The 27296-nt window shown below is 52.6% G+C and overlaps 13 protein-coding genes across 13 annotated transcripts; 6 read left to right on the top strand and 7 right to left on the bottom strand.

Annotated features, from left to right (window-relative positions):
• Window positions 1–135: 135 nt before the first annotated feature.
• Window positions 136–553, bottom strand: M436DRAFT_81122 (mitochondrial ribosomal protein 10; the record flags this gene model as incomplete). The annotated part of the gene is made up of 3 exons (XM_013572807.1): window positions 136–222; window positions 285–364; window positions 421–553. The coding sequence occupies 3 exons, from the start codon at window positions 551–553 to the stop codon at window positions 136–138; spliced, it is 300 nt and encodes a 99-aa protein (XP_013428261.1).
• A 270-nt stretch (window positions 554–823) lies between these two features.
• On the top strand, window positions 824–2485 carry M436DRAFT_81121 (uncharacterized protein; the record flags this gene model as incomplete). The annotated part of the gene is made up of 1 exon (XM_013572806.1): window positions 824–2485. The coding sequence occupies one exon, from the start codon at window positions 824–826 to the stop codon at window positions 2483–2485; it is 1662 nt and encodes a 553-aa protein (XP_013428260.1).
• An 880-nt stretch (window positions 2486–3365) lies between these two features.
• M436DRAFT_72102 (uncharacterized protein) lies at window positions 3366–4750 on the bottom strand (the record flags this gene model as incomplete). The annotated part of the gene is made up of 3 exons (XM_013572718.1): window positions 3366–3411; window positions 3468–3622; window positions 3662–4750. The coding sequence occupies 3 exons, from the start codon at window positions 4748–4750 to the stop codon at window positions 3366–3368; spliced, it is 1290 nt and encodes a 429-aa protein (XP_013428172.1).
• Window positions 4751–5762: 1012 nt separating this feature from the next.
• On the top strand, window positions 5763–6264 carry M436DRAFT_45276 (uncharacterized protein; the record flags this gene model as incomplete). The annotated part of the gene is made up of 3 exons (XM_013572551.1): window positions 5763–5876; window positions 5932–6027; window positions 6064–6264. 3 exons carry the CDS (start codon window positions 5763–5765, stop codon window positions 6262–6264), a joined length of 411 nt encoding a protein of 136 aa, XP_013428005.1.
• Window positions 6265–6866: 602 nt separating this feature from the next.
• M436DRAFT_44619 (epsin-1) lies at window positions 6867–8706 on the bottom strand (the record flags this gene model as incomplete). The annotated part of the gene is made up of 4 exons (XM_013572427.1): window positions 6867–8188; window positions 8239–8459; window positions 8515–8584; window positions 8634–8706. 4 exons carry the CDS (start codon window positions 8704–8706, stop codon window positions 6867–6869), a joined length of 1686 nt encoding a protein of 561 aa, XP_013427881.1.
• A 791-nt stretch (window positions 8707–9497) lies between these two features.
• On the bottom strand, window positions 9498–10949 carry M436DRAFT_18491 (uncharacterized protein; the record flags this gene model as incomplete). The annotated part of the gene is made up of 3 exons (XM_013572399.1): window positions 9498–10298; window positions 10360–10499; window positions 10550–10949. Coding segments are annotated over 3 exons (1341 nt in total), but the record flags the coding sequence as incomplete, so codon positions are not given.
• A 1979-nt stretch (window positions 10950–12928) lies between these two features.
• Window positions 12929–13468, top strand: M436DRAFT_63059 (uncharacterized protein; the record flags this gene model as incomplete). The annotated part of the gene is made up of 2 exons (XM_013572645.1): window positions 12929–13248; window positions 13327–13468. 2 exons carry the CDS (start codon window positions 12929–12931, stop codon window positions 13466–13468), a joined length of 462 nt encoding a protein of 153 aa, XP_013428099.1.
• Window positions 13469–16905: 3437 nt separating this feature from the next.
• M436DRAFT_81118 (uncharacterized protein) lies at window positions 16906–18291 on the bottom strand (the record flags this gene model as incomplete). The annotated part of the gene is made up of 1 exon (XM_013572805.1): window positions 16906–18291. One exon carries the CDS (start codon window positions 18289–18291, stop codon window positions 16906–16908), a length of 1386 nt encoding a protein of 461 aa, XP_013428259.1.
• Window positions 18292–18515: 224 nt separating this feature from the next.
• Window positions 18516–19486, top strand: M436DRAFT_72099 (uncharacterized protein; the record flags this gene model as incomplete). Its single annotated transcript, XM_013572717.1, has 2 exons — window positions 18516–18560; window positions 18617–19486. 2 exons carry the CDS (start codon window positions 18516–18518, stop codon window positions 19484–19486), a joined length of 915 nt encoding a protein of 304 aa, XP_013428171.1.
• Window positions 19487–19528: 42 nt separating this feature from the next.
• On the bottom strand, window positions 19529–20248 carry M436DRAFT_81116 (uncharacterized protein; the record flags this gene model as incomplete). Its single annotated transcript, XM_013572804.1, has 1 exon — window positions 19529–20248. The coding sequence occupies one exon, from the start codon at window positions 20246–20248 to the stop codon at window positions 19529–19531; it is 720 nt and encodes a 239-aa protein (XP_013428258.1).
• Window positions 20249–20622: 374 nt separating this feature from the next.
• Window positions 20623–20966, top strand: M436DRAFT_44702 (FKBP-like protein; the record flags this gene model as incomplete). The annotated part of the gene is made up of 2 exons (XM_013572448.1): window positions 20623–20755; window positions 20812–20966. Coding segments are annotated over 2 exons (288 nt in total), but the record flags the coding sequence as incomplete, so codon positions are not given.
• Window positions 20967–21303: 337 nt separating this feature from the next.
• Window positions 21304–23191, bottom strand: M436DRAFT_72096 (ferric reductase like transmembrane component; the record flags this gene model as incomplete). The annotated part of the gene is made up of 4 exons (XM_013572716.1): window positions 21304–22359; window positions 22411–22487; window positions 22538–22807; window positions 22861–23191. The coding sequence occupies 4 exons, from the start codon at window positions 23189–23191 to the stop codon at window positions 21304–21306; spliced, it is 1734 nt and encodes a 577-aa protein (XP_013428170.1).
• A 1953-nt stretch (window positions 23192–25144) lies between these two features.
• Window positions 25145–27115, top strand: M436DRAFT_9822 (uncharacterized protein; the record flags this gene model as incomplete). The annotated part of the gene is made up of 5 exons (XM_013572370.1): window positions 25145–25304; window positions 25356–25566; window positions 25622–25839; window positions 25983–26206; window positions 26270–27115. Coding segments are annotated over 5 exons (1659 nt in total), but the record flags the coding sequence as incomplete, so codon positions are not given.
• Window positions 27116–27296: the final 181 nt, after the last annotated feature.

Genomic DNA, 27296 nt, shown 5'->3' with positions numbered 1-27296 from the left:
AGAGTTGTTGGATAGAGAGAGTTCCGGGACGCCGCCTGGAAAGAGAAGCAAAGATCAAGAGGGAGTATTCTTGTCGCCGTTACGCCGTGTAATGCCGGGATGCAGTCGTGAAGATGAAGAAGGATCGACTCGAGCCTACTTTCGCTTGTGTGGGCCGATGATTTGCGGGTAGAGTCTCGAGAGATGGTAGTTGATGGAACTCTTCTTGGTTTGTCCGGCTTTCTGCAAGAGTATTAGAGTCAAAGTGGTCGAGGATTGGATTGAGGCGGCAAAGAAAGACATACGGGGGCGTCCATGCATGCGCGTAGCTGTTGCTCAAGAGCGGCACATCCTTGAGCTGTGTACCCAGACGAAGCCCAGCATCCTGGGAGAGTGTGTCAGACCAGTATACAGATGGAAGAGGGATGCGCGCAAAGATACCGAGGACTGAGGACATGACACCGATGCAAGGATTTGCACCAGCCTGGTCGGGCTTACGGACGCGCAGCTTGTGGAGGGGTGGCAGACGGGGCGCGGTGGCCTTTGCGACAGCTTGGGTATTCTTGACGACCATGACGAGCTACTGGCGACAATGATATGCACTTGGTGTATGTCCAGAAGCACCAAGTCGAGCACCTCTCGAAATCTCCCTCTTGGCGTCGGCACACCTTCCCCGAGCGTGACCGAGCGAGGCGGCGTTGCCGTATGCACGGCGGGCTTTGTTGTGCTTGTCATCAAACATCATCTTGCATGTGCCCGTCTGCTGCTTGCCTCGTATCTCGTGCCGCGCACTTTCTTTCCCCACCCTCATCTTTATTCGTATGCACAACTGCTGACCTCGACTATGGATGTCGACGCGTCTGCTCCTCCCTTGACACTGTCGCCGTCTGCTCGTTCGCATTCTGCACCCGCCGCCCCCGTCTTGTCGCGTCCAAAGCATTTTTCGTGGAACCCCACCGACGCCGCTCACCTGCAGCCTTCACGCATCACAATCACTCGTCTTTATCAACGCGCGACAAAGGCCCCATACCACCACCTACACTCCCAACCTCGTCTCGCCCAACCCACTGTTCCAAAATCTCCAGGCCCGCGGAAGAAGAAACCGTGCGTGGGCCTCGATGCTGCTTCGGACCCCTTGCACCCACGACACTCGTTCTCTGATGACACTGACACCGAGCATGCCAACCCCGTCTCTCTCCAAGACTTACGCTCCTCGTCAGCTCCCCCAGAGGACACTAACACCCCCGACGCCGTTTCAGTGCCTAGGATATCAGACGATACTGCCATCCTCCATGCCTTCCTCAGCCGCGCCGCTGCAAGCAAACGATCTATGCCCGTTCACAGACGCGAATCCCTCGAGAATCGCAGAGACTCGGACGCTGTGCGCCATGCCCTTGCTTCATCCGACAAGCCCGAAGCCTTGACCGATCTCGATCCAGCCAGTCCTCTGTTGTCCTCAGATCTTATGTCAGATGTACAAGACGCCGAGCCAGAACCCGAACCTGTCAAAGACGATCCCATTCCTGAAGTGCCAACATCGACACCGACTAGATCCAAAGCACCGAGAAGGACGACGCGTACGCGCACACCAGCTGCTGCCCCGAAAAAGCCAGCCAAGATCGCCATTAGAAGTGCAGCTGATCACATTGCGCTGAAGAGAACGGAAGCACAGGAGTTGGCTTTGCTAACGCGAGCCAACACGCGCAAGAACAAGGGCAAGAGTCTCATGCCTCAAGCAAGGCTATTGGTTGTCGGAGATGAGATTGTTTCACCCGAGGACTCGACCGGGGATTTGGCTGAAGTGGATGCAGTCGAAAATGTGCAAAGCGACAAGCCAGAAGTACGCAGAAGTGTGCAATGGAACGAGACTCTGACACACGTACGCGAGTTTGAATCAGACTCGCCCGATGACCCGCCAAAGACGAAAGCTCGTACTTCAAGGGTGTCTGCCAGAGCCTTGGAACCCTTTGTGCCCCTCACATCTGCCGAGGAACCGCTCGAAGAGACTGTCGAGACGGAAGTCGACATTCCTGAGCCCGAATCACAACCAGCAGTCCAGCCGCCAAGTGAACCGGCACCGCGTGCCAAAACTGTGCCTATCAAGAGAAAGTCTCGAATCGCAACTCCTGCGCGTTCTTCTAAGCTTGCTGTACCGAAGCCAGTATCCACTGCCCCACTACTACAACCACCTACGATACCCGCACACCAATCTTCTGAACCTCTGACCACCAGTCTTGGTACACCCAAGAAGCCGCCTACTCCATTCACCGCACTCAAACCTCCGTCATTGTCTTCCAGACTCGAATTCGCTCCCTCGAAAAACGACGTAGCGAGTTCAACAGTTGCTCACACGTCTTCTCTGCCTGGCCTGTCGAGCCCCGCAAAGAAGCGAGTCAGGACCACGCTGGGAAGGGCGGTGAGGCCGGCAACCGGACAAAAGGACAGCGAACTACCAGGCTTGACTTCTCCCGCGAAGAGAAAAAGAGCCGGCGTCAAGCTCTCTTAGTGCGGCTGTAACAACCCTTGTACATATCTCATACATCTGCATACTGGGATTCGTTTGGGAGCGGATCCGTCTCCCTCGATAATGGTCCGTATAACTTTTCACGAATCATGTCCAATCTATTCACGATCACACGGCTCCACTCTCCACATGACACACCTGATGAATAAAATACAGTCTTTCCGTTTGACAGCAACAATGTTGTAGTAGTAGTAGTTAGGTGTTTCGAGTGTTCAGTGATAGCCCCTCAGCAGCCAAGCATCACACCTCAACAAGCCGGATTCCTTGCCGAATGGGCTCTTCGTCTGGTTCGTCATCATCCTTGTCCCGACACGTACAACTCTTTCCAATCCAGCGCATGCCTCTAGCAAGAGGCTTGGTGATCTGACATCTCCTGCGTTCGAGTCCGCCGTCCCTCCATCCTATGGTCGATTGCATTGTCCGCAGCTTGACCTTCCAAGTTCTTTCCATCTGGATTCTGCTCGCAGGTTCATGAGTTGACTGTCCATTCTGGCCGTGTCCTCCTGTGTCCGAGGCTGGATACGTGGCATTAGCAGGACATGATTGACCATTCAGCATTACATTGTCTGGACTCTCGTCAAGATCATCCTGCTGCAGGACAGTATCGCCTGCATCCTGCAAGTAAGGCTGTGTTGATCCCACTAGATTCGCACTTTGGGGCACAGCACCATATTCGCCCTCGACTTGACCTGCGTCTATGCCGCGATTACCAATGGATTCCGGGTCAGATATCGTGAAACGCAAGCGATCGTGACTTTCTAGCGATGCCGCATCATCACGATATATCGGCATACCCGAGAAGGTGTACCTGTCCTGTTCACCGCGGATTGGTGGGGTACCTCCCATTCTTGGGAGTGACGAATTATTTGCCTGTTGCGGACCCGAGATGTCGTCGTTGGATGCCTAGTCTTGACTTGCAGTAGGGTCTGTCGTCAAGTCTCTCTCGCCTAGAAAGTGTGCAAACGGAGCTCTCTGTGGTACGGGCGCAAAACATTGTAATCTGTCCCTTCTCTTCGACGGCGGTCTTGATGGCGGCGATGGAAAACTCCCAATCATGTCAATTGTTCGCAGTGTATCAGAGTGATACGCTGTTGTGCTTTGACCCGGTTGTACTGTGTTCTGTGTCGGTGATCTTAGAGTCGAATCGGCCTCTGGCACCGTCAATCGTTGAGGCACCGAGACCGAACGAGCCCTGATGGCTCGAGCAGGGTTTATAGGAATGGCATTCCCATCGATGGCGCCCAGAGCTCTTTGAGCGTGGGAGGCGTTAGCCGACTTTGAACGACACCTTCTGTCCAAAGATTGCCGTTCCATGAGAGTTGGTTCCGGAATCATCTGAGCTTGTGTCTCATCTGGTCTATCATCTTCATCTCGTGTGACTTCCGCGAGGCGTACACTATTGAGTGGATGCCGAGAAGGTTGGTCGTAACGATATGTCGAATGCCCACTGACAGGTGGACGCCAGGCTGAAGGCTGAGGCCTACGGCGTGATCGGACCTCCCCAGTCACAGCTCTGAAGATCAGAAGTGCACCTTCTCTTGGAGACAGTGACGTCGCGGAGCTCAGAGTCCTTGCCATCCTTCGTGCGAAAGATACACGGGCGGTCAGGGGCCAGTGCGGTACACCATCGGGGGTCTTCACGCGATGAGGTGGCACGAACGGTGGTTGCAAAGGCTGCACTGGGTCTTCCCCCGAGCTTGGAATGTCTAGACTCGAAGATGCTTGAGTATTCCGAGAGAGACCGTGTCTAGACATGTAAAGTACCGTGTCATCGACGCTTGCGGCCTTGAGCTTTCCGGAAGAAGTGGCGATCAGAGTAGCGGACCCTTTCCTCCTGAAAGAAGCGAAAGATATCTGTGTCCGAAGGGTGGCAAGAGACATCTGCTCGGCAATGGTGAAGAGAGGTGTGCCGTTCGGGCGGTTGACGAACCGGACCGTGTCATGCTGAGCACTTCCTTCACTCTTTGCTCGCACGTGAAGGGGTTGGATTTCATGATCGGTAGCAGACGCGTTGTTGGAAGAATGTTGGTGATCCGGATCCGAAGCAACATCTGATGCGTGTGAGGGCGCTTTTGATGCATTGTATATCGATGTGTCAGACGAGCCGACTTCCGAGATTGCTAGGTCTGTAAGGTGACAAGATTTCCTCGAAGTCGATGTCCAGCTTCCGGCTGAACGATCGAGGCATTTGCCATTAGTACTATCACGAAGTGGTTCTTGGATTGAAGATGGGGGAAAAAGAAGCATGCTAATCGATTGCTGTTTGCGGTAGGATGTTTGGTGTGAATTATGGTTTGGCGTGGGAGAGAGATGCTGCGCCAGGTGGTGTGTTGCTGACATCCCAGGGTACCTTCCTTTTCCTCGTGACATGTGATCAGGGTTCGTGTAGACTTCAAGTTCCGATAGAAGGAGTTACCGGCCAGTTGTATGGGCCAAGTCAGCCCCATCGTAGACTGCATCCACTTGATTAGTAAGTTCGAGTTCTAGAACTGCCCTCATCTAATGTTTCTCCTGCCTGCCGGGTCGAGCTTGAAGTAACTTGCATGACCCAACGATTCTGTATATTAGTCGACATGTTGCTGCCCGACGCTTATAAGTCAAACCAGGATGTTGCATATAATCTACATAGTTAGTCGTAACCATGGAGTCTCGAGATACCCAATACAGAGGACAATCGTAGTGCTCAGCTCGCTGCAGGCAGTTGCTAGGCTGGAGCTGAACTTATTTGATTCATCATACACGGATATACAGCAACGGTCACTGTTGTACGTAATCGAACATACTGATAGCGTTAGCTAGATTTATCACAGATTGACTCTTCCACGACGCAGACGTGGTCTCTATGGATCTCATGCCGATGTATGTAAGCTCCATGTCGGCACTGATATCTGAACTGCTTATCGTGCAGAACGGCACTGTCCAATGTCCATCTTTGCGTAGCTTCAAGCCATAGCAAACGATTGGCCGGGGTTCGATTCGCTAGGCTAGGGATGAATGTCATGACTTGGCCGTCTTGACCTTCGCTCAGGAGCCGCAAACAACCCTAAGAGCGGAGCATTCCACATGAGAATGCAGAGTAGATTGAATGGGCGGCACGGGACGAGCGGCTATCTCCTACGGGCTCCAACAGCGGTACTGCCTGAGAGTCGGTGTTGATACAGACAAGACCTAAACATGACCTTCGGAAACTTGAAAAGCTAACGACTGCCACCAGTGATGTCGGAGAACATATTGCTGTCCAAAGAGTTGTTGAACTGAAATGGCCCCACAGCTCCCTCCTCTAGCACGCAGCGATTCCAAAGCAAAGTTCTTCCAGCGTCTTGGACTGTCCTCGCAGGAGAGCTCTGACAATCGTCTCTATGAAATGATGAGAGTACGATAGAACAATTTAAGAAGAACTAAGAGTTATCTACTGACGATTCTGGCAGAACGAAGCGATTCTGGGAAGAGAGCGAATCCTGAGCAATCCTGACAGTCTGTTGCCTCAACTGAGAGGTGGCCCGGATGCAAGTACAAGGGAATTAGTAGAGGATATACTCACCCCTGGCTGACAGACGCAGGTACGACCTCCCTATTCGAATGTTCAGATCTGCGAATCGGCAGTGCATAACGAGATCTTGAGAATCTATCGTGAGGCAATGCCTGAGACCAAGACAGTCTACGATAAGGGCCATGATACAGAAAGCTTCAACGAAGAGAACTGGATCATACGATGGATGCTGTGTAAGCTTGACAAGTGTGAGAACGATGAATTCGACTGATCTTTTACACCGAAGGGCACGTGTTCCGATTCCGCGACAATAGAAACAAATCCGCACAATCAAGCCAGATACACTCAAAGCCGCCGTCGACTGATGAAGCAAGTTCTGGCGGATCTAGGAGCAATGGATACTGGGATCCTGTGAGGGACGCGCATCGGACAGCACAGAACTAGAATAGAAGGGTAGATAGAGGGTATCTAGGGATGTTTAGTATTCCCGAACGACAAGCCTAGCACATCAAGTTAACACAGTTATGCGTGTCGATATTCTGGGTTTAGATGCTTCATGTTTCGAGAAGATTGAGAGGCATGCATCACATCATCAGCAATGACAAGCAAGGTGTGTTTCCGAAATGTCATGGTTGATAGGAAGAGTTCTCTGGATTTTGGAATAGAAAAAGGTACATGATATGGTCAAACGATTAGCGGTATCTCAAGTTACAAAAGCAGGGGAAAAGGTCCTAAGAACACACCGCTCCAAAAAGTCTATGACACAGATGATGGGACGGCTGAAGGAAACATAGGACGAAGAAAATAATCGAGGGGTAGTTTGGCAGGTGAGAACAGTACAAAACAAGGGAAAAGGCACGGCAGAGAAGGTTATCAAAGGTCGATAAGACTGCCCGACTGTTGAGGGCCTTGCTGTTTTTGGCCAAAAGGATTGGACGATGCATATCCGTTTGCAGGTCCGGTCTGTGCAGGGAATTGCTGCTGGGGCATACCAGTGAATTGAGATTGTAAAAAGGGATTGTTGCCAGTGCGCGAAGCTTCGAGTTTGGTAAGTCCTTGACCAGCGCTGTTGACGAAAGTGCCTGGAGCAGTGTGTTGAGCGGGAATGCGCATGTTTCCGACGTTGCCAAAAGTATCCTGGCCTTCGCCGGAGGAAAGAAGGGCATTGAGCTGTGCACGGTGAGGGTCCATAGGCTGGGCAGGCTGGGCGGTCTGGGCTGGTTGTTGGAAAGGAGCAGCTGCGGGTGGAGGGGCCTGGTAGCTGGTGATTGGGTTATATGCGGGCTGGTTGAAATGGGTGGCGGTTTTCTGTTCTTGCAAGGCAGACAAGGTAGGAGCCCTTTGTTGAGTCTGCTGTGGGCGGTTGAAAGAAGAGGCAAAGGGATTGTTTGAGCCGGTGGCCTGAGGGCGTAGGGCCTCTTGCGAGGCGGGGGACGAAAGCGCCCAAGGATTGTTGGAACCGGGTTGAGCTGTTTGTTGGGGCTGTTGCTGGGGCTGGGGCTGCATCTGAGTAGCCCATGGGTTGTAGCCGGTTGCCTGAGGCTGCAGGAACTGCTGCTGCGGCTGTTGCTGTTGCTGGAAAGACTGATCGAAGCCAGTGGCTTGAGGCTGCTGGTAGTAGCCGGAGTAGTCTTGAGGGAAAGCCGTCTGCTGAGCTTGGAGAGGTTGCTGGTTGTATGCATTGTTCAGGTAACCAGTGGATTGAGGCTGCTGCTGTCCCATGGGGTTGCCGAACCAGTCGACGGCTGTCTGTTGCTGGTAGCCTTGGTTGAAGCCAGTGGGCTGCTGTGTCTGAGCTGGCGTGTCGTCAAACAGCGAACTTGCGTTTGCATCGTCGAATTCGCGCTTGCGTGCCTCTTCCTCTTCTTTGCTCAATCTGAGCGCCTTGGCCAGGTCGTCGTCTTCCTCGCCACCTCTGTTCTTGTTGGCACGTCGTCTGGCATCTTCCTCGGCCTCATTCTTGCTTGCCTCGAGAGCAAGTCTGTACTCGAGGTCTTCATCCTCGGTGCGTGCTCTGTTGGCGGGGCGCTCGCGTTGCTTTCTCGGCGTCGATTGTGTTTCGCTTTCGTAGCCTCCGCCAGCCATGTCCTCGAGACCAGTGACTCTTGACTTCCACGAGTGTCTGTTCTGGCGTTCGGAGCGCAAGCGTTCTTCATCCATGATCAGAGAGGTCAACTCCTTGGCCGAGACACGAACTGCAGGCGTGGTCAGAATGGTCTAAGCAAAGGTTTGGAGACTAGCGTACTGTTTTGGCCAACATCACGGCCTTCCTCGTCAAGGTAGATGAACTCGCGGAGGGTGCGGATGATGTAGATGTTCTTGCGAGCCCATGTGACACACAGCTCGGAGCCCTCGTGGAGGCAGTAGTCGAGGACCTTGAGAGATTTCAGGACGTGGCGCCAGTTCTTGCCCTTGTCGTTGAGGCGCTTGTCGAGCATGTCCATGACTTCGTAGAAATCCGTCGAGCTGAGAAGATGCTGTCAGTGCCAAGTGCAGGTATGGGGCGATGGAAGCTGCAGACCTGTTGTAGGTGATCTTGGCGATGTCGGCCATGTCGGTGCCTGTTGGGCCCCAAGGGTCGTTGCTGGTCGCTGTGGACAGTGTCAGCATTGGAAGACGACGAGAGTGGGTGGCACTGACCATTTCTGACCTTGACCTGGACGGACGAGTATCCTTTGGTGACATTCTTGACACTCCTGAGCATTTGCGACATGATGTGCGGTGGACTGGGGCTCGCGGCGGGCCCGGTGTGCTGCGCGAGAAGGGACGAGTGAGCGAGCGGGCGCGGTATGCACGTGTCAATGCAGACGATCGAGGACAGCGACTAGGCAGGCGGCGGTAGCGGGGTTGCTGCTGGATGCGAGGGCAGAAGGTGCAGAGGGTGGTTCTGGATGTGCATGCAGCGACCGTCGACAATCCAAGTTGGCGTGGGGAGGTTGGTCGGTGCAAGGTCCAAGGCGTTTCCCATCTTCGTCATCGTCTGTGCAGCCCCAAGCCAAGAAGCATCGAACTTCGGCGCTGCTGCCGCTTTGGGCCCGTCAAATCACCCGCTTCATCCACACGTAGCCGGTCAATAATGTTGTGGTGTACTTGTCTTGCCATGCAACAATGAATGCTTTTCTCACTGCTGGAGCAGTCTCTATAATATAGTTACACGGACGTCAAGTCGTTATCAGCCTCCGAAGCAGCCTCGCCCTGCATATATGCCGCTGGAAGACAAAGAAGAGCAAATGCCACAAACGTCCCACACCAGAACACCCAAGCCCGAGTCGCCAGACTCCCTCGAAAAAGAGATAAGCGAATGAATAGAGAACAACGCCGCCCTGTGCATCTGCCCGCAACGTGTGCTGCAGCTTTACCGTGTGCGAAAAGCAAATGAAAATGCGACTAGACTCTTCGAAACAAACTCCTTCCTGCTAATCACACCAAGTGTGCCTATCTGTTAAAACTCCCGTCCCATCTTGTCCGCCCTTTGGTTTTGTACATGCTTTATTGCGGGTGCTGGGCCCAGAGCTCCTGTCCAACGTGGCCAATGCGCTGTGCGTGGTAAGGGTCCATGGGATCCGTGCTCTGAGGACGACGCATGTTTTGGTTCTGGTAATACAGGTTCTGTGCGTTTTGAACGTACTGCTGCGTGTTAGGATCAGGGTACGAGTAGTCTGCCTGCTGGGCCCCTCCAATCGATTGATGAGCGGGAGATTGCCAGCCGGAGCCGCCCATGTGGGGGCTACCACCAACGCTGCCATTCTGGCTCGGGGGGTTTGTGGTAGGGGGTTCGAGCGTCGAAGGAAGAGGGTATGCGCCCGGGTGAGATGTCAATGGCTGGCGGGCTTGACTGGCGGAGCTGGGCATTGAGTAGTGAGAATTGGCTGGAGAGGCGGAGCGCGGGCTGTGCGTGGCCATCTCGTTGCGCATGTGTGGAGGCATCGTCATGCCGCCGTTCATGGCGTTCATGTAGTAGTCCGAAGTCGAGCGCTGAAGCGCAGCAACGCCGTTCATGCCTCCAGCAGGTGAAATCGAGACAGGGCGGTCGTGAGGAGAGGGTGTAGGCATTGGCGACTTGTTCTCCGAGTATTCTTCTCCATCAGAACGCGAGCCACGCGTCTGCATCGAGGCACGCGAGGCCAAGGCCGCAGCTGTGGCAGCGGCTGATTCTTCAATGGTACCGGTGTGGTGGTTTTGGTGACGCGTCAGAGTTGTGCGACGCGTAAAAGTCTTCTGGCAGTCGGCATAGGGGCACTTGTAAGGTCTCTTGCCAGAGTGAATTCTGCGGTGACGCGCAAGGGACGAAGAGTCGCTGAAGGGCTGTACAGACGCTGTTAGCAAACCTGGCGCGACAATACAACTTCAAGACGCGTTGACGAACCTTGCCGCAGCGCTCACACATGTGAGGCTTTTCTCCGGTGTGAACACGAGAGTGAACTGTGAGAGCAGAACGCTGAATGAACTGCTTTCCGCAGCCTGGATAGTCGCATACGTGAGGACGCACTCCGCTGTGAATGCGTTCTAGAATACGTATTAGCAACGACCTCTCCAGCATCTCATGATTGACATACCATGTCTGGCGAGATCACTTCTGCGAGCGAATCCCTTGCCACAGGTCGAGCATGCGAAAGCCTTGGGCAGACCGCTGCCAGTGCTTCGCTGGGTACCTTCTTGTTGAGGCTGCTGATCTTGAACCGGTGGCGGGGCTGCGTTCATGGGTGGTTGAGCATATGTTGGGTCGTTTGAGGCGGGATGGTAGCTGTGTTGGATCAAAGGCATCTGCTGGTGCAACTGAGAGGGCGAAGGGTAGCGCATGCTAGGACCCAGACTGTTCAGGCCTTGAGGGGGATAGGCAGCCGGGTGGATGGCAGGAGGAGCTTGAGATGAATAACGTGACGAAGGGTCCGAGGGGTGAGGTGAGACACCACGCTCGGAACCATTCTCGGACTTGATTCTACCAGTAGGTACGTATAGGTTCTGAGTGTACTGGGGCGCGGGTGCCGACGACGACATGTCGTGGTGGGCGGGAGGGGGGTAGTGAGGAACTTCGTACTGCATGACTCTGTCGGGAGTGTCTGACGGAAACTTGTTAGTATTCAGGATGCTATTCAACTTCATTCTGCCGACAATGCCGCTATCCCTCCTCATGCTGGGCCACAGGAGCGAATCTATCCGAGGAAGCAACATGTGGGCGTGTAAGACTGAACGTCTAGATGTGTGCAGAGAAGACTTTCGGCACACGGCGCGTGTGTGTTTGGGACTACTGACTGATAGGCAGGGGTTTTTCTTGCTTCACCAGGTACGCGTCGTAGTGAGATGCGCGAAGAGATGCAGACGAGCAGAGAGCAGAGAATAACGAGACAAACGCGTCGAAGACAAAATTCGAGCGGCGCTATTGTAATCGGGTAGGAAGTGAGAGTCGGAAAAGCGGTCAAGGCTGTGTTGAAATCATGTTAGTTGCTGGGCATCTGTAACGGTGTGAAAGAGTCAAGTGAAGATGGGGGCAGCGAAGTCGACGACAACATGAGTGGATGTGTGGATAGAGGAAGGGGGACCGACAAAGCGTCAAGGCGTTGCGGTCGATATGCGGTCGATGCGCGCGATGGATGGATGCAGCACAGAAGGGACGGGTATCGGGAAAACGCGTGTGTTGATGGAAAAAAAACACAACGACGAGGGCGATGATAGGGAGGCGAGGATGGAGAGAGACAACAAGCATACCTTTGGCGGGGACAATGGGGAGAACTGCGCACAGTGTGTAAAAGAAACAAAAGAAGAAGCCGCGACTTAACGGAGACTCTTTCTTGATCTTCTGGTCGATGAGAGTGCGCAGAATGATGGTTTGGAAGGAAGGAGCGAAGACCAAGATGCGACCGGTGATAGCGACCCGCGAAGTTCCAATTGTGGCTTGGCTGGCACTGTGAAAGACGCTAACCAAATCCAGATGGCTTCTAACACTGGCTTCGTCGACTTTTTCCTTCTGCTCAATTACACTTCTGCTATGCTGCCTCTTGAGGAGATTGCCTCGTGTCAGATTCTCTGTGTGCTGTGCACTTTTACTTTCGTGCCTTGCGTCCGAAGGGGTCCTTGTTCTCCTTTTCTGGTTGAGTATCTGCCGACCCAGTTGTGCCTCTGAACGACGTCACCGGGTTCTATTATAGTCACCTTCGAGAAGGTCGAGCGAAGTCCCGAGGAATACCGCCCCCTGGTCCGTTTCACTCTTTGACAAGTCGCGGATGTCCTGCAACGAATCTCTGGGCGCTGTTTCGAGGCTCTCCGAGGGAAATGAATCAACCAGTCCTGCTTGGTTTCCAGTCCAGTCTTGATTTCAATCGTAATCTCGCAGGCTTGTCCGGCTCTCTACGGGATTTGGCTTCGTCTTTTCCTTTTTCGTGGGTTTCCAGTCGTGTCGTTGCTGACGGCTGTCGGTCTCCTCTTTCCAGGGTGCGCGTATTCTCTCCGTGTGACCGAATCGGTTCTCGGATCACGACACGTCCGTGGAGTTGACGTCTGATCTTCCTGTCAGTTGCAACCTCATGCGATCGATTCCATGTATCTCACATTATTGGTATGCGCTAAACGGTTGCTGCCGGCAGGCCTGTGCGGAAAGCGTACGGTCAATTATGTTGCAGTATATGTGCTCGTATATGTAGCTGTTTTCTGCGTTGATGTGAAGGCAGGTGATCAATGGTCGAGCAAAGTCGTAAGGTTGATGATTGGATTATGGCAGGTCCGAGGTGAAGTTCAATGATGAGGAGCGAGCAGGATGCAGAGTACAGGACGTGGTCAAGTTATGGGAGATGGGACGGGATAAAAGTAGCCAGGAACGGCGGCATCATGTTGCCATGATGCAAAGAGAGGCTTCAGACTGGTCTTTGCCATATTCTACTACTGCATCTTGATCTGAGCGTCCCCCTGTTGACCAGTACGCAAGCGGGTTCGAAATAAGCATGTATGCTCCGCACCCGCTGCTCCATCAATCTCACTTGGATACGGCTCTGATGAGCGCATGGTCAATCTCAATATGGCCCAGATCTGAGGGCCGTGACATCGACGGTCGAATCATGATTCAACATCACTCACCCCGTCTACCAACAGATCAATGCGCCAACTTGTTCACAACAAGTCTAGCAGTTGTTCGACCAGCCAGAGGATCGTGTGGTGGTCGATGCGCTCTGACAACCCTCCATGCACTTAACGGATGGGTGATGCTTGCAGCAAGAATACGCAACCTGGGACAAGTCAGTTCCGCCACCAACCCAGAAGCTTGGTAAGTTGGTGGCTTCAAAATGTGCACACTGCACACCTGCATGAAAGATTTCCCATTTTTGCAAATCATCTGTGCTAGGAAAGCTTTGGCGACGGCGGGACGGACCAGCCCTGCCCTGACAGATCCGGTCGACGATACAACCCAAGCCAAGTCGACGAGCACTGTGCGCATTCGAGTCTTGTGTGCCCTTCAGGGACAGAACTCTGAGCAACTGCCATGATCAGAGCTTATCAAAACGGTTCGAGGGTTCAGAAGGTTAGATAGCCTGGGAGCACAAAAAGGCCTGATACAGCGTGATGTGCGGAAGCGAGCAACAGCACCACAAACGGCCACGCTCGTGTGTTCGGGTGGTGTACACCGTTGCTATCCAAGAAGCTCTACTCACGACTTAGGAACCATTCTGAAACACTCGCGAGGATGCACGAAGACGCATCTTTGCAGGACACCAAACTCGTGGTATCCTGCAACCATGCACACTCGGCCTTGGGCTGCTCTCATTAATTGTGTGTGTGTGTCCTCTCATCACAACCAATAGACTTGCAATCAGAGAAATGTCCCGGCTGCGTCAGGCCGACTGCACTAGAGATCCTTCTACTCACCCGATCTAGCCGCCGAAAGAAACTTGGCCGAGGGCTTCGATCAAGCTATCGCTATCATGTTGCGTCTAGATATGAGCGGACAGGCAGGCGTGATCGTGCAACGTCCTAGGTGTTCATCGAGGCAATCTTTGGACCAAAGATCACCAGTAGTGCTCGCACTACAAAGATACCTGAACTGGTGACGCCATTGGCGATGGCGCAACAAGGAAGGAAGACGTGCGTTGACAGCGGCCAGAAAGTGGCAGGGTGTCGGTGCGTCTCTTGCACTCGTCCCTCTCGAGGTCCCAGCTACCTGGATTTGCCTGTCGACATGGGCGATCGCGCCACGGGCTAGTTCTTCTGTCCGTGTGTTCCCCGCCGCCATGCTCTGTCAACGCGCATCAGCTGCGGGTCGTAGTAAGTGTCCGTTCTTTTTTTGTGGATCTCGCCAGGGGAAAATCGTCTGCTATCGACTTACAGAGTCATGTTAGACAGCATCACAAGGAGCCATGTGGAGATATAACCCCATATGGGTCTTTGAAATTGCCGGCCAAATGACTTGTCTTGCGGCAATCATGTCTAGCAATGCCGCCGGCGTTGACTATCTACTGCAGCGCATGGTTTTGAATGCTACTGGCTATGCAATCACGAAGCTTGCATGTACCAGCTGGGCGTGGCATTTCCAAATCTTCTGTGCATACACCACTCAACGAGAAACCGCGAGCTCATGCCACCGAGTCGATGCACATGCACTCGGAGGATAGTACGCACACAAGGCTGAGCCTCGTAAGGTTTCGGGGAACAAAGACCAACGGTTGTGCTCCGCCGGCGTCATGTAGGGCTTGCATATACCGCTCTGGACATCCCCAGCCTTCGAGTGTCAATCTCTGAGAGCTTTTACAATACAATACGACATCTTCGTGGTCATGCTATGAGATGAGCATGCCATTCAGCTGGCGGAGAAGCCTGTCGATCACACCGATTTCTTGGGAGATACACTGCAAAGAGAGCGGGACATGGGATCCTAGAGATTTTGGAGGAATGGATCTTGGGTGAGGTCATATCGAACTTAACAGATCACCAACACACCACGATCGTCCTTCGAATTTCTAGAGATTGATTGCTCTGGTCTGTCTTACGCACGTACAGTACTCTGCTCTATGACCATCTTGCTAGAAAGATTGACGACAAGCCATCAGATCGAAGCTGCAGATTGCCGCTGGCTTGGCGACATCCGGTTCTGATATAACCGATCACGTAACCGACTTCCACAACGAGTCTCTTGCATCTACTTGCATGATGCATCAATCTACCATCGAGAGTCAATTTCCTCAGCACAATCGAAGCCCGGGTCTGAAGAGCAGGATGCCGGACAGCTCTCTGTCGCATTTTCATGGTGGGCTCTTGTGGCCCGCGAATTTGACAGGTCTCTACGAGTAGTTGATAATCCTTGTGAACGAAAACGACCAGTTCAAGTTCAATCGCTGGTGGCTGGATCACGTATACCGCTCACATCTCGTACTCGACGACAACACGCAAATTAAATGAACTGAGGACGACTCACACCGACAATTAATTTGGTTGACCGCACAATCGTCGCGACGACCCATTTCTGGAAGCTGTGGATTCAGCCCTGTTCAAAGGCACCTCTATAGTGGACAACTCCTCTCGAGCCTCAGAATGTGCATTCAGAGACACGCTTCCGAGTCTGAAACAGACGTCACAGTCTCGTACTAATTATTTCAGTATCCCAAAGAAGAAACCAAAGGGCTATGTGAGCATTGCATTGACCATCGGCTCTTTCGTACATCACACACATTCTGGGTGTGTTCTCTCACCTGCATTAGTGGGGTTTCCTCTCATATCGCTCTACCACTATCGTCGTTTTGGTCTGGCCGAACTCCCGGATTAGACTTTGTTCTGTGTGTGCAGTACTCGACTGGAGGCCTGAAAAATGATGGTGACCTCTTCCATCGCGGCTATCCGAAGCAGATGAGACAACCGTCTCCTTAGAGCTGCATACGATTGCATCACTCGAAGATGTGAGCGTCGAGCGGCAAGTGATTGTACGTTTGAGAGGGTAAAATCGCTCGCCAGACATTTGTCCCAATTGTTCAGTGATGGTTTGGCTACTCTCTTGGCTCGCGGAGTATTCGAACATTATGAGTCAGCACGGTGCCTTTCAGCTCGCAGATGCCTTCCTTCTGAGTAGTGACTACTGCAGAGAACTGAATCCAGCTCCGCTCGAATCCTTCTCCTTCGCCTTCTACTGTACCTCAGCTCATACGTGTTTGCATGCTCCCTGCGTGGCTTCTGGGCACGAGACTCCATCGTTGCATGAACTCTGCTGCGAGCCCGCTACCTGATTCTTGGGGACTCTGCTGTCCCCAACTACCTGGTTCCAGTCTCCTTGTGGATCCTGTGCCAGGTCAACGTCTGCGAAGAACCTTGTGCTTGAGCCTTGCCGTGCGCGCGGCCTTCTCATGTATTCACAGGGTTCACAGCATCGAGCGTCCATTTAGAGCCTAGCCACTAACGGACATATATGAGCGTTTATCTGTAGGGGTACTGTTGAGGTTGTGATGGCGGGTGTGGTTCGCACGTAATTCACGTCCAAACTTCAAATAGTTGTCGCTTCATCGGAATTCAAGACACATCACGCCTACACCAACCTCTCTTGGCAATAGCAGAACCTTTATAGGGATATGATGATGCTCGAAGCTCTAGATGCAAAAGAAGTACAACCTGTTCGCTGGTATAGTCATAAGTTGAGATCATGCTATAGCGCCAGGGTTGTACCTCCAGCAAAGCCACATGGCCAATTCGATCGTCCCCCTCTGTTCGTTCATGTCGATCAAGAAAATACGCTGCCCGGACGACCAACGATGTGACTTATAAAATGCCCGTGTTTTCGTTGTCCACTCTAGCAACAGTAGTAAAGTAGAACCTAGTAACGGCCAGCAAATAGGGTATAGAGCGTTATAGCATGCCACAAATGAGAAAGCAAAAACAAAGGACACTCCCATCATGCAGTCGTTATCATCATCAGCACTCCAGCAAAGTAACACCTTCCTCCATATCACTCTGTGACTTTTTGCTTCTTCTTTGGCGTACCTACCAGGACTAGTTGTCCTGTTCTCTTCATTTCTGACAACACATCGTCGGTAATCTTTCTTTTCTTGGTAACCGCCTGCTGTCTCTGAGCAATACGCTGCTCAAACTCAGAAGCCTTGTCACGCCTGTTCCTGCGTGCAGTTTTGAGCTTGTCAAAGATCTCCGAGAAGCGCTTCTGGAACCAGTCACCGGCCTCTTCCCATTGTTCAATGTCCAATGAAGAGAACAGCTCTTTCTGATCTTGTACATCAAGTCTAGAGAAGGCTGCGAGTCTCTCTTCGAGCGGCATTGAAGAGGAATCGGATGGAGCGTCATGAGCGTCCTCACGTGGTGGTCCATCGAAAGGCTCGTTCTGCAGATCATCAAAGTCCTTCTCGTACAATCTTCCTAGCTCGTAATCGAGATCTTCTGCGTACGTGTTATGTTCGTAATGTTCTTCCGGAAGGTCTTCAACTCGCTGCTGCTGCTGTTGCTGCTGCTGATGATGAAAACCGTTGTGTTGCTGAGGATGAATGTTGTTAAGGTGCTGCTCGTGAGGATCAGGTCTTCTCGCATACTGCTGATGGTGACTGCCGACTTCGTTGATGTGCTTTGGGCGATGGTCGGTTGTGATGATTTGGGCACGGGCAGACTGTCGAAGTGCTTGATCAGGCTGTTCAAGAGGAGCTCTGACAGTGGCTTGGTGCGTCGTGGCAGCGTGGGTGGTAGTCTGAAACTGGCCCGGAGCATGTTTGGCCATGGGCTGAGAAGTTCCGTGTGTCTTGCTCCGTGACTTCTGATGTTGCACCCGAAGTTTCGTGGGCTTGACGGTGACTTTGAGAGCATCCTTGGTGTGTTGGGTGTGAGGTGGCTCGGTTTGAGTGACCAAAGGAGTGGAAACCACATTTCTCTGTGCGGGTTTGATCATAGTAAGGTCACGATGCTGCTTGGCACGAGACTGAGCTTGTGGCTGGTCAAGTTCGACTTCATGCTCAGAGTAATCAAGTTGGTCTGGTTCGCCAGAAGTGGTAGGTGGGTAGGAGTCTGTATTGTTATAGCCAGCTTGAGCATTGTCCCTCTTCATCTGCGACATCATAACATCGAGTTGAGCGATCCCATGTTGATAGTAGCCTTGATCAGCCTGCTCGTCATCATGATCGTGTTCCGAGCCATCCTGGGAGCCGTCCGAAGCAGCGTGATCTGGTTCATCAAGGCTATCTTGAGTCGCATCGAATTCCTCCGTGTCCGTGTCGAATACAGGATTGCCGTTATGCTCCACGGCATCACGCGTCTTTTGGGCGGTCGCCGGCCGGTCAGCATCTTGTGAATTCGGGTGGTCGTTGCGGAGAGCGAAGTTTCCCATGCCCGCCATGGTGACAAGTGCTTCGAGAATTGCTGTTTCACGACGTGATGAAGGTCATGGTAGAAACTTGAGTTTGATCGCCCAAAACGGAAATAAACAACGCGATAAGACTCCTTATCGTCGACCCCGCGCCTTCCTGCACGTCACTTCCACCCAGCCACCCTCTCCTGAGTCGAGCCTACCCGCCTTGAGCGAACGAATTTTCTCTCGCCTATCACTGTAGATCGCACAAGATGGATAGTGCGCAGCTCCGAGGCTTCGAAGCATTGCCAAACGAGGTACCATCAACACGCCACATTGATGTTCCTTGGTGCTCAGCTAACCGGTGGGGCAGCTTCTATACGACATATTGCAATCATTCACCACAGAACATGTCTTGACCTTCGCTCCAGTTTCACGTAGATTTCATTCGATTTGTGTCAGAATCCTGCAGAACCGCTTGACCGCTGCTGCTACCTTGCTTGACCATATTTTGATGCTCGAGTTATATCCACCAAGTGCCAGACTGACAGCTGGTAAGCTGTTCTGCACATCGCTAGGTACCTCGGGTCTGGACGATGAGTCCCTAAAGAGTCTCCCTGACTCGGCAAGGATCGGTCATCTGGGTAAAGCAGTGTATTCGAGATTCAGACCTCAACATCAAGAGATTCGAAGGCCTTCTCTCAAACATCCTGCTGGCGACATTCCAGGCTCGAGGACTCATCCGAGTTCTGCTGACCCAAGCATCCACGTTCACAATACAGAGAGCAATCTGGTTTCTCAACAAGTATCTCTGGATGCGGATGAGCTTTTCACTCAACTGATCGCGACGCTCATGCTAGTCAAGCCTGGACCACGTCCAGACACGATACTTACAGCTGTCGAGGTTTCCGAGGGTACCATCAGAGTCTGGAGAGACTGGCTGGCCAAGCAGACTAACGCGGGCGTCAACTCGACTTCTAGTACTCCACCAAGTGAGCCGTCTATTCTTTGGGTTACCAACACAGCAAACAATGCTGTTGGTGTCAAATTTCGAGTAAAGGAAAGGAAGTGGAAGAGGGACAATCCTGTCTTGTTCTCTTCCGAAGAGGAAATCGCAGTTTCGTACACGGTCGATCTCGAAGAGGTTGTATTGAGGACGTCGCATTTGTTGTTCATGGTGGAAGAATCGCTGAGGGAACAGTACGAACCACTCAGTAGGCAGTTGTATTTGAGACCGGTATGAGGTCGCAAAGGCCCGAACAAGTTGGACATTAGTTTTAGAGAATCATCCTCTCGGTCTACCCAGAATTCTCGCTCCAACCCTTGAAACCTTCAGAACATCTCTGTACGTGAGACTGACACGAGTCGTGCGCACGTTCTTGCCTCCATTGTCAACCAAGATGTTGCTGTCGCCGAGAAGACCCCAATTAGCCACTGTGTCGGCTCTCAGATCCTCGTCAACCTCAATTTCCGAGATGCCATGAAGAGTGTCGGTATATGCGGATCCGCAGGTGACAAGCAGAGAGCGTGGTTCTTGCAATACCCGCCATTTGGGTGTTGAATTGAGACGAGTTTCTTCTCCATCCTGAGTCTTTTCGTATATGTCAAGACACAGAGTGCTCGACAAGCTCACAGTGGCGACGATTGGATAGTATGCTGCGCCATCCTCGTGCGGCATGATTCCTTCATTTGGGTTGTACTCGTTAATCAAGACATGATTTGGCGCATGATGTGGACTGTCACTGAACAGACCAAGTGACTTGAATTTCGAGATGATTGGGTCCACAAGCCATGCCGGTAGTGGAGCTTCGAGTAAGGTATTGCTTTTTGATAGTGAGGACGGATGGGTTTGCAAGCGGCGGTGTTGTAATTGGATCCAGCGATTTGATGGTATTGCTTTTAGCAAATCTGCTTCTTCCTTGTGACTGATGAAGTCCGGAACGTAGAACATGCTACCAGGCACTTCGGTGATCCTGAAATCATCCAGGGTATTGTCGGCTGCCATGTTGGAATGTGATGAGCTGGGTGTGACTGTGAAGAGTGGTAGACGAATCGATGAAGAAGTGTCCAATTGCGATTGTTCCTGACAATCGTCCGTGAGATGCCAACACGATGGGCAAGACTCGAATGGCACAGCGAAGCGGACACGATGTCAACTGTCGGCGTTGCCAACATTCGAGCTACTCGCTGTGAGATTGTTCTGCGCATCAGCCGCAAGACCACTTCTCTCACACAACATCACACTTCTTCAATATGGCACCGAAAAATAATAAAGGCAAGGCCAAGGAGCCCGAAAAGGCAGGCGCAGCAAAAGTCAAAGGAGGTTAGTGGTCTACGCGATGGCTGCTCCATCCAGCATATTGACTTATCCGCTATCCAGCCCAGAGTATCAATGTTCGCCACATTCTATGTGAAAAGCACGCAAAGAAGGAAGAGGCACTTGCCAAGTTGAATGCTGGCGTCAAATTTGACGAAGTCGCTAGAGAGTTTTCCGAAGACAAGGCTCGCCAAGGTCAGTGACTCAACCACATGCTTTTGAAACATGGATCCTGATCAGATTTGTCACAGGTGGCTCATTGGGCTGGAAGACCAGAGGCAACCTCATGCCCGAGTTTGAGAATGTTGCTTTCGAGTTGCAGGCCAGCACTACTAATAGCCCAAAATGGGGCGAAGCAAAGACCAGTGAAGGCTACCACATTATCATGGTTGAAGGCAGAAAGTAGAGAGGTACACTATGCTACGGACGATGCAGAAGGTCAAATAGCGGTAGCCAATGCTATTCTTGATTGTCTTCATTGGAGTTGGTTCGAGTCAAGGCGAGAGTATTCGGTCTGACATTTCGATCGACTAGCGAAGAGATTTGCAAAGAGGGGAATGCCGTCTGAGGTGCATCCAAAAGGAGTGTAAGAAGAGCATGAATAGGAAGAAAACCCCAGCGAGGTAAAAGAGAAAAGAAAAACACAAGATCCCAATGAAGATTCCCGATTGTCGGTCAAATGTCTACATTCGTGCCATCATCACATTCAACCTTAGTATATGTCCATCCAGGAACACAACCATCTACCAGGTGAAACTCTCCTCATAGAAATCAATCGTTGTCGTTTCGCAACGTTCTCTGACGGCACGTCTAACGTCGTCACCCAGACCTCCAGTGCCACAGACACTGACTGCCATTGCACCAACTTGCTTGGCCTGTTCCGCGGAGATCAAGGCACCAACGTCGGGCTTACCAGGGAACATCTGCACTGATGCGCTTGGCGAGTGAATCTCCTTGGTGCTCTTAGGGCGAGTGACGAAGAGGAGAATGCGAAGGCAGTCGCGTCTCTTTTCCATGGCCAAGATTTCGGTCATCCAAGGACGGATCCATTCGAGATGCTCTGGGCTCTGAAGGATCCATACGAGAACAACCTTGCGGGTGGCACAGGTATTGTTGGCATAGCCGCCCACGAGCTGACGAGCATGTGGCACGGCATGAGTGATACCAACACCTGCGGCGAACAGCATGACATGACCATAAGACTCGTAAGAATCAGCAGCGCCATAAGGACCCTCGACAAAGGCATTGGTAAAGAATCTGCCATCTGGAGCATTCTCGGCCTTCTTCCAGAGCGTGTCGGTGAAACCAGTACGGCGACGAATAATCAGAGACATGGTTGTCTTGCGTCTAGCCAATACCTCGAGTGCGTCAGTTGGAAGTTTCTCAGAGGCGAGATCCTGTTCTTCTTGACTCCATGCGATGGTAAAAGGGTGGCTCGTCCACATGCCGACAGAAGGCAGATAAAGGTAAAGATGCTGGCCAGCACGGAATTTCCAGGGTCGAGCCATACGGATGGTGACTCTGATGGCTTCTCCAGCCATAGCCTCGATTTCAGCCTTGGTACCGCCACGACCGACATTGTGACGAATCAAGATCACGATGCGCGCAGTACGCTCAAAGACCCAGATGACAATCACACCGAGAATCAATATCTGCTGGGGAAGTGTCTTGAGATGGATCCATACAGTAACAATAGCAACGATTGCCAAGACGATGTGGACGTGGAGGAAGGTTTCGTAAAATGCATGACGAACGACAGACGGTGAGTGAAGCAACAGTGTAACGAAGGCACAAGTAGCCTAGTCGATGGTGAGTAAGTGGGGAAAGGATGTGGGAAGCAGATGACTTACGATTGTGCCAGTCAGAATGAGTTGACTACTGGCCATTGCCTTCCCAATGATATTCCAACCGACAGCAGATGAAGGAGCTGTTATCAGTATTAGTCAAGTTACAATCATAAGCAACGACATTACATACCGGCCATAATTTTGCTTGCCATCCATGCGGCAGTATGAGCCACTGCTTCAAGAACCACGATACGGCCGATCCAGCGATGCATGAGGTTGTAAGTGTCAAAGGACATGTCGAGCAACTTGATCAGTGGGTTGTTGCGACCGGCCAGCAGGAACAGCGGCAACATGTTCATGACCGACAATACACCTGTACGGTTTCTAATCTCGGTAGCAACATTACCGCCGCTCCAATGAATGCTCACGACGCAAAAGGCGATGTTCATTGCTAGGTAGCCTAGGAAGAAGATTAGTAATCCACAAGTTGCATCTACACATGCAATCACGAACCAATGAGATACATTATTTGAAGTCTGCCTGGCAAAGTTCCCATGCTGGCTGCAGCCGAGAGCTTGAACTCGCGATTGTGTCGTCTACGAAACAGAGGAGCGTCAATAATGTTGCGCCTCAAAGAGGCCCAGCCGGCGTGGGGGTTGACGAAGTAATGCTGCTTCTCATTCTCCAGACATGCCAGCGTCCGGACATAACGCAATCCAGTGACGGTGATGCGATAAGTGAAGATGGCTGCGACAGTTGCGGCCCAGACATAGCCAAGATACCATTGAATGCGGTGGTTCTGATAGTAAGAGTCGTAGAGTATGGCCTTTTGCTCGGGGGTCATGTTGGGAGTGTAGGCGGTCACAGCAGTCGCAAGGGCAGCGACGAGCAACGGAGTGTTGTTTGGTGCCATGTTGAAAGATCCTCGCTGGTCAACAGGAGACGGTGGTAAACAGTGTGGAAGGATTGCGGAATCTAGACTTCCAAAAGGTCGCTGAAGAATGGAAACAGGTGGCCGGCACCGTGGCTTCAAGGACGAGAGGATTTGAGAGGGCTGGACCTGAAGGTGTCGGAAGAAAACGAATGGACGACTAGCACAGCTGTCTTGGGGGTGTGAAGTCGGAAAGGGAACGGGGGTGGTGGCACGAAAGGTAAAGACTCCCGATCACGTAAATAGAATGACGGCACGCACGAGGGAAGGGGGGCAAGGTAGAAGGACTGTCAGAGATTTATCGTGCTTCAAACACCTGGACTCTTAACCCATCCATGCACGTTTCCCTTGTCAGCAGGTGCCTTCAATGCGTTTTCGCGCTGTCTTGGTGTTGGCCGCTGTACGTTTGATCCCCTGCTGCACTGGGGCTGCAACCTGAAACACGAATGGCGGGTCACCGAGTCTAAGGAGCAGTCTCTTGGAGGCCTTGTCGCCAGCGCGCCTACCAAAACTGGCTTGCCACAAGTTTCGAGCTCCGAGCTTCTGCTCCTTAGCCTCGCTGGCGCTTCGTCGATCATGCATCACACCCCTGCCAGGCACACTCTTGATTCGTAACTTGGGATCGATCTCTACATCCTGGTTCCAAACCATGGTCAGAGCATACTCCGCTGCACAGTACAGCTCACAACTCAAAGTCTTGTCCTCCTCTCGGGTCTAGACAATAACAAATGTAGTATGACCAGCGGGGGTCCTACTCGTCGAGCGCCACAGTGTTACAGCCTCTAGCTCGGATATCCATAGCCTGTTGTTCTGTGTTGACCAGGCAAAAATGTCAATTGGACAACGAAATTACTTGACTTGCATGATCGCGGTCTGAAGACTTGAACCTTGCGCCCAAATCGCACATCTCCGTGGCTCACACAACAGAGCTTGTCATTCCTCACTCTTTTCAGCTTCCCGCTGGCCTCGGAGTTTGCTTGTCTCTTGACATCACTCAAAAAGGTAAGCCCAATCACTCGCTTAGAGTATGATTGATTGGGCCACAGCAACATATCCCAAGTTCTATGTTAGCGAGGAGTTTCAGCTGCTTGGCCACAATGTCGGCTGTAGACAAGATCCGCAACCAATCGCATATTCTAGCGCTGAGCAAGATCAGCAGTAGGGTTGAGAAGGTGCGTTGGGTATACAATTATCGCCTGGCTTTGAAGCCGATGTAGAGCCACGGACATTGGCAAAAGCCTCTCGTCCCCCATTCTGTAGTCTGTGTTCATGACATGTATGCAGCGGAGAATGAGATGGTCACTTAAGACAGGCCTAGACAGCAGTCTCGGCGTGTAACCCTCGGGGGTGCCGTATCAGGAGTGTCTAGATCAACTGGCCAGTCATCTGCCGATTTCAAGAGAAGAAACGCGTGTCAAGTCATGACGCTTGAGTGCCGTGTCCATGTTAGGAATGGGATGCCATGTGGTGCGATATATGCACGAATGTCGAACATACGGATTTTTTGAATATCAGCCAAGGCTTGGATGCATCCACCACCGTCTTGTTCCGACGGTCGTTTTGGGAGATACAGCGATGAGACGGTAAGGGTTGTTGTGCACTTTCAGTTGGTTTTGGATTCTAGTGGCTTAGGTAGGTTGACATAGTAACATGATCTCAAAGGAGAAGAAGAGAGGGCCAAAGACTACTGTGCAAGGCACCAGCTTGCAGGAGTGCAGGAAGGCCACTCAAGTTCACTGTCAAAAGGGAGCAAGTGGTTAGGCAGACGTGGTGGTCTGTGCGCAACGGGATTGCGACGGTTCTCCAGTTCTCGAGCGACAACTTGCGCCAGACAAGGACATTTACCAAAATCGCAAATCATCCACCATGTCGTGGCGCGGTCAAGGCATCACTGGTAGCAACAACATTCCTCTGGGTAACCGTCGCAGGTTCGGAGGCGAAGATGGCTCACCTCCCGTCGAGGAGAGCTACAGCAGCGGCCCCGTCGAAGGCGAGAGCCTCAAGCGCGGTCGCAGCCCTGTCAGAGGTATGAATCTTCCATCTCCAGTCGCTGCAACCTACTCATGTCTGCCTGCAGAGCTGAACCCCGACGGCACCAAGAAGAGAAAGAAGCGCAACCGATGGGGTGACGCGACTGACAACAAGGCCGCTGGTCTGATGAACTTGCCCACCGCCGTCCTCGGCAACATGACAAGCGAGCAGCTCGACGCCTACACACTGCACTTGCGTATTGAGGAGATCAGCCAGAAGCTGAGGATCAACGACGTTGTCCCAGCCGACGGTGACAGGTGAGTCCGATCCTTGTCCACTCCTCTGCTACACAGAACTTACGCTATTGCGCAGATCACCCTCTCCGCCTCCGCAGTACGACAACTTCGGTCGTCGTGTCAACACCCGCGAGTACCGCTACAAGAAGCGTCTCGAAGAAGAGCGCCACAAGTTGGTCGAGAAGGCCATGAAGACCATCCCTGGCTACCACCCTCCCTCTGACTACAGACGTCCCACAAAGACCCAGGAAAAGGTCTATGTGCCTGTCAACGACTATCCAGAAATTAACTTCAGTATGATTGCTAACCTCTTTCCCCTCATCCTCCCCATGATGATGCATGTGCAGCTACAGTTGACTGCTCTTCTGCCCCTAACCACTCACTGCAAACATGTCCCATAACAAATACTAACATTTAGGGGTTTTTCCTACTAACAGTTGGTCTACTCATTGGTCCTCGTGGCAACACCCTGAAGAAGATGGAAACAGAGTCTGGCGCAAAGATTGCCATCAGAGGCAAGGGTTCCGTCAAGGAAGGAAAGGGCCGCTCTGACGCCGCCCACACCAGCAACCAGGAAGAAGACTTGCACTGTCTCATCATGGCCGACACCGAAGACAAGGTCGTCAAAGCCAAGCAATTGATCCACAATGTCATCGAGACGGTAATCAACCGCCCACCAGACCTGCCACGCTACCCTAGAGAACGCACGCTGACACGATTCCAGGCTGCGTCCATTCCCGAAGGCCAGAACGAGCTCAAGCGCAACCAACTACGTGAGCTCGCAGCTCTCAACGGTACTCTTCGTGACGACGAGAACCAGGCATGCCAGAACTGTGGCCAGATTGGACACCGCAAGTACGACTGCCCCGAGCAGCGCAACTTTACCGCAAACATCATTTGTCGCGTCTGTGGCAACGCTGGTCACATGGCCAGAGATTGTCCCGACAGACAGCGCGGACAAGATTGGCGCAACTCGGACCGCGGCGCTCCCGGAGCTCCTGGCCGCCCTGCCGGCGCACTCGAACCCGCAGACACCGAGTTCAATAATCTCATGCAAGAACTGGGGGCTGGTGGCGCCATCACTGGAAGCGCAGCTCCTGCTCGCATCGAAGCTAGTGGATATGGCGATGATCGTAATGCATCTAAACCATGGGCTCGCGGACCCACGGGTGCGGCTGCCCCATGGAGCAATGGTGGAGGTCGCGAGCGTGACAATGGTAGCTCTGGGGGACCTGCACCATGGGCAGCTGGAGGCTCTGGTGGAGGGCGCGCAAATGACGGCTACGGAGGAGGCTACAGCGGTGGGCACTCTTCAGCAGCTCCATGGCAGCAACAGCAAAGCCATGCAGCACCTCAACAAGGAGGATATGGTGGCTATGGTGGCTACAATTATGGCGGAGCGCCCGGCTACGATCAGGCATACGGGCAACAGGCTTCAGCACCCGGAATGGCACCATGGCAACAACAAGCATATGGTGCGCAGGCAGGCAGTCCTCCCCCACCTCCTCCGGCTGGCGATGCTCCTCCCCCTCCGCCACCCCCATCTGAGAACCCTCCTCCCCCTCCCCCACCAGGCGCTTGAAGGAGATTGGCAGAGGCGAAAGACTGGAATAGCTACGACATGTAGATAGGCAGTAGTATTGACGAGGTTCACCAACAAGTGTTTGATCCATTGTCTCCTGAGACCATGTAATAGCGTGAAGGAGACAGTGTGAGCTTTGGGCCTGGGCTGGGCCTGGGCTGGGCCGGGG

Source organism: Aureobasidium namibiae (genome assembly GCF_000721765.1).
Source record: "Aureobasidium namibiae CBS 147.97 unplaced genomic scaffold scaffold_7, whole genome shotgun sequence".
Taxonomy (NCBI): domain Eukaryota; kingdom Fungi; phylum Ascomycota; class Dothideomycetes; order Dothideales; family Saccotheciaceae; genus Aureobasidium; species Aureobasidium namibiae.
Note: the sequence above shows the minus strand (reverse complement) of the source record. Positions and strands in the feature narration are given on the sequence as shown.